The sequence below is a fragment of the Rhinopithecus bieti genome, unplaced genomic scaffold, assembly GCF_001698545.2.
Source record: "Rhinopithecus bieti isolate Rb0 unplaced genomic scaffold, ASM169854v2 scaffold_56806, whole genome shotgun sequence".
Classification (NCBI taxonomy): Eukaryota; Metazoa; Chordata; class Mammalia; order Primates; family Cercopithecidae; genus Rhinopithecus; species Rhinopithecus bieti.
In genome coordinates, this window is record NW_016823424.1 from 885,537 (window position 1) to 889,919 (window position 4,383).

At 48.7% G+C, this 4,383-nt stretch overlaps 1 protein-coding gene across 2 annotated transcripts in view; it reads left to right on the forward strand.

The window, feature by feature from the left end:
* Positions 1–4,383, forward strand: part of LOC108521560 (keratin, type II cytoskeletal 72) — a 16,105-nt gene extending 11,722 nt beyond the window's left edge. The window contains exons 7-10 of one of the 2 annotated variants that reach the window (XM_017861435.1): positions 2,137–2,357; positions 2,994–3,028; positions 3,798–4,007; positions 4,135–4,383. In XM_017861435.1, the coding sequence (XP_017716924.1) occupies positions 2,137–2,357; positions 2,994–3,028; positions 3,798–3,988 (447 nt within the window). In that variant the 3' untranslated portion in view covers positions 3,989–4,007; positions 4,135–4,383. Of the gene's footprint in view, positions 1–2,136; positions 2,358–2,993; positions 3,029–3,797 lie in introns of both variants that reach the window. The other variant, XM_017861434.1, reaches the window with a different exon arrangement.

The window sequence follows — 4,383 nt, forward strand, 5'->3', positions numbered from 1 at the left end:
CCCCCCCCCCCCCCCCCCACACACACACACAACTCCTCTGTGCTCATGGTAGTGGGAAGAAGAAAGACCAGCATTAAATAACTTGTGTTTTTGTTTAATCAAGAGCTATGTAAGTGCAGAAAAAAACACAGATGTTTGAAGCTACCCTCAGTATTCTACTACAGTGTTTAACTAATGAAATGCTATGTGTTTATGGTTGGATGAGATTATTACCAGAAAGTGACCTTGCTTTGGTGGTGAGGGAAGATATCCTCTATGGGGAACAAATGGGGATCACTCGCAATGCTCCTTTTGAAGGCCCTCAGCTAAGGTGCTTCCTGCCCTTCTGGCCTCCTCCATCACATGCAGAGTTTCATGGCATTTGGTGTCCTCAGCATCCATGTGACATTTGTTTCAAAGAATGCTAAAATTTCAAGTCCTCTCAACTCAGGCCGCATTCAGAAGACCCAAGCTTTTGGTGTCTCTCTGTCCCAGGTTCACTCTGTGGGATCTTGGTCAGTAAAAAATGAACAGAAGACAGTTTGACGAATTCAGGTGACAGTGTGTGTGGCCACTCCATGAATGATTAAAACCTCTACAGTCCCAAGGGTGGGGAAGGGTTTTCTGTGGCTAGAAGGCTGGGTCCTAGGCATCTACTTGAGGCTGTGAGCCACTCATCCAAAATGCGAGGGCATTGGCACTGCTGGGGGCCTGCCCAGCAGAGGAGGATGGCGACAGCTGGACAATATTCTACAGCCCATTTGGCCTTGGATCAGCTGCTTTCCTTGGTGTGAAGCAAATGTGGCTTTACAAATGCACATACTCCAGAAAAAAAACCTCACCTCTCACCAAAACCTTAGTTGAGGGAATACATCCGGACTGAAGGGCTCAGGAAGCCCCCTGGGGGCTTTCACATACGTGTAAGCACACAGCCCTAGCTGCAGTTATGCAAAGGTATCTTCTTTAATTAATATATATATATATCTCTATATTATATATATATATTTTGAGATGGATTCTCCCTCTGTCGCCCAGGCTGCAGTTCAGTGGCGCAATCTGGGCTCACTGCAACCTCTGTCTCCTGGGTTCAAGCAATTCTCCCGCCTCAGCCTCTTGAGTACCTGGGACCACGGGCAGCTGTGTGCCATCACGCCCGGCTAAGTTTTGTATTTTTGGTAGAGACGGGGTTTCATCATGTTGGCCAGGCTGGTCTTGAACTCCTGCCCTCAGGTGATTCACATTCCTTGGCCTCCCAAAGTGCTGGGATTACAGGCATGAGCCACCATGCCCAGTCTATTTTATTTATTTATTTATTTTTAATTTTAATTTTTGTTTTAACTTCTGGGGTACATGTACAGGATGTGCAGGTTTGTTACATAGGTAAACGTGTGCCATGGTGGTTTATTGCACCTATCAACCCATCACCTAAGTATTGAGCACAGCATGCATTAGCTATGGTTTTTTTTTTTTTAGCTATTTTTCCTAAAGCTCTATCTCTCTCCACCCGCCAACAGGCTCCAGTGTACATTGTTCCCCTCCCTGTGTCCATGTGTTCTCATTGTTCAACTCCTACTTATAAGTGAGAACATGCAGTGTTTGGTTCTCTGTTCTCAGTTATGTAAAGGTATCTTCTAAGCCTGTTACCATTTAGCATAGTTCTCTGTGGGATTTGGGGACCAAACTCTAAGTGTGGCAAGTTTATAGGACATTTTATTAGTAGGAACTATATTAGCCCTCATGTTTTCCTTGTGATTTATGGGATCTCCTAAAACAACCTGTACACTGCAGAGCTGAATGAGGTCTAGCTGCTCACAGACTTTTTTTTCAGAGTTGACATAAGAATCTTACAGCTGATATTTCAGGCCAGGAGGGAGAGGGCAGGGGCCACATGCCCAGGCCAACCACTTTCTCAGTGCCTTCCCCTCCTTCCTCCCAGGTGAAGGTTTTCTACTTTCAGATTCAGAGGAATGAGCCAGGGTGAACCATGCCTGGAGTGAGGGGAAGAACAGACTCACCTCTAGGGATGGCCAAAGTTGGATAAACCAGTAGGATCTCCAAGCATTTACCATCAGTCAGGACAAAACGAGGGGAGGTTGTCCTAGCAAGATCTCAGAACTGGGCTCTAACTCTTAAGTGCTGTATCTGTTTGCCCTTCAGTGCGCCAATCTGGAGACGGCCATTGCTGACGCTGAGCAGCGGGGGGACTGCGCCCTGAAGGACGCCCGGGCCAAGCTGGATGAGCTGGAGGGCGCCCTGCACCAGGCCAAGGAGGAGCTGGCACGGATGCTGCGTGAGTACCAGGAGCTCATGAGCCTGAAGCTGGCCCTGGATGTGGAGATCGCCACCTACCGCAAGCTGCTGGAGGGCGAGGAGTGCAGGTGAGGGGCCGGATACCCTGTGTCAGGGCCAGTTTTATCTCTGCTATGGTAGGAAGCTCCAAGGGAAACAGTTTGGTCCTGTTTAGGTCCTGCTGAAGTAAAACCATACAGCAAATGGGCTTGTCACATGATTAGGAAAGCCGAAATTGGACAGCAAGAAAGACCAAATTGTAAAAAATCCCAAAGGTTGTGGGAGAGGAGGTATTAATGCCGGCAATGTTTGAGAAACAGCATCCCCTGACCCTTTATGGTGCATTTTTGTGGGTGGGGGGGAGGAGCAAGATGGCCTCTAAGGGCTGTCCAAGTTCAAGGTCGCTCCAGCAAAGCCTGGGGCTCCAATGGGGAGGTAAGCTCATTCTTCTTAATCGTCTAAGACCAGTGGAATAACTAGAGGGAAGTGGAGGCCTAATGATCCCACACAGCAAGCAGTTCCAAAGTATCTTGATGGAGGGCTGACTCCTTGCAGCAGATTTCCATTTCTCTATTTCTTGGGAGGTCGCACTGGGATGTGTGAGAAGAAAGGAGGCTGGGATGGGGTTGGGAAGGCACGTTCTGCGTGGAGAGGCTTATTCACAGAGGTGGTGGTTGGGGTGATTATTTATGGGGGATTTACCTGTTTTTCTTCTCCTTCTTCAGGATGTCTGGTGAATATCCAAATTCTGTGAGCATCTGTAAGTATCTGCAGATCTCAGTTCTGCCCTTAGTCACCTTACCAGAAGTCCGGGTCCCTGTAATTCATGACACAAAAGAGAAATCAGAATGACAGAGGGGGCTCAGGGGAGACTTAAGGGCAGAAGGAATGAACTGGCTGTAGTAACTAGGGGGAAGCAGTGGATGGAGAAGACTGTCATGAGAGACAAAAGTACAACCTATAGAAAGATCAAATGATACTCATGAGTGTATCATCCAACAAATGATGCTTAATGGTGACATTATTTTTCTGTTGACCAAAACAAAGGCCCCAGATTGTAGTTAAGGGGGACTGAGGGGCCTAAAGGGTTGAGTGATGGAAAGAATGAATTAGATGGAATGGTTGAATGAATGAATGAGAGCACATCCTCAGCTGTAAAAGCTGGAGAGCCTGTGTGGAGATGCTGTGGTGCTGAGAGACAGGGCCCTCAGTGGCCCCTTTCCTCATCAGCAGACCAGCAGCACCAGATGGGCCCTGGGAAGTGCCTCTCTTCATTTGTCCTGCCCATGGGGAAATTCACACACTAATTGGAAAAGGTCAAGTGTATGAGGCTAAATGCATGAAAAACGAAGCCGTATGATCAGTGCTGATAAAAATCTCTTAGTAAACTGAAACACACAACAGAGAGAATCCATCTCAGCAGGAAGCCACTGCAGGCGAGAGTAAAGGGGGTGGCCCGGGATGCCCCAGGAAGGGCTCTGATGTGGAGCTAGGGCTGACGGGCTGAGGTCTTCTCTCATCCATTCCAGCCGTCATCAGCAGCACCAGTGCTGGGGCAGGAGGGGCTGGCTTCAGCATGGGCTTTGGCACCTCGAGCAGTTATAGCTACAAAACTGCAGCTGCAGACGTCAAGACCAAAGGCAGCTGTGGCAGCGAGCTCAAGGATCCCCTTGCCAAAACCTCGGGGAGCAGTTGTGCCACCAAAAAGGCCTCCAGATGATGGACAAGTGGTTGGCTCTGTGAGCAGAAGGCTTCCCAACCCACCCATTTCCTCCCTCTCCTTCCCTGGGCTCCCTTTCCAAGTCAAGAAATGCTTTGTCTGTCACTACAGTCCCAACTCCATTTCCTCTCCCTGTTGTCCTCAAGGTGTGATGCTTCGATGCAAGGAGTCCAGTCATGAGCTCTCTCAGTGGCCTCCTTCTTAGTCCCGTTTCGTTGGGTCATTGCCTGAAATGCAAAGACAACACACATACCCAGGATGTTTTCCCACGGCCAGCTACAAGCCCCTCTGCCTGCATGCCTTTCTAGGGCCTTTGTTGCCAAGGGACTCTCTTCATCTTCTGATTGGGATTGTGTCCAGTCCTCTGCTTCTCCTGCAATAAATGAGTAAATCTG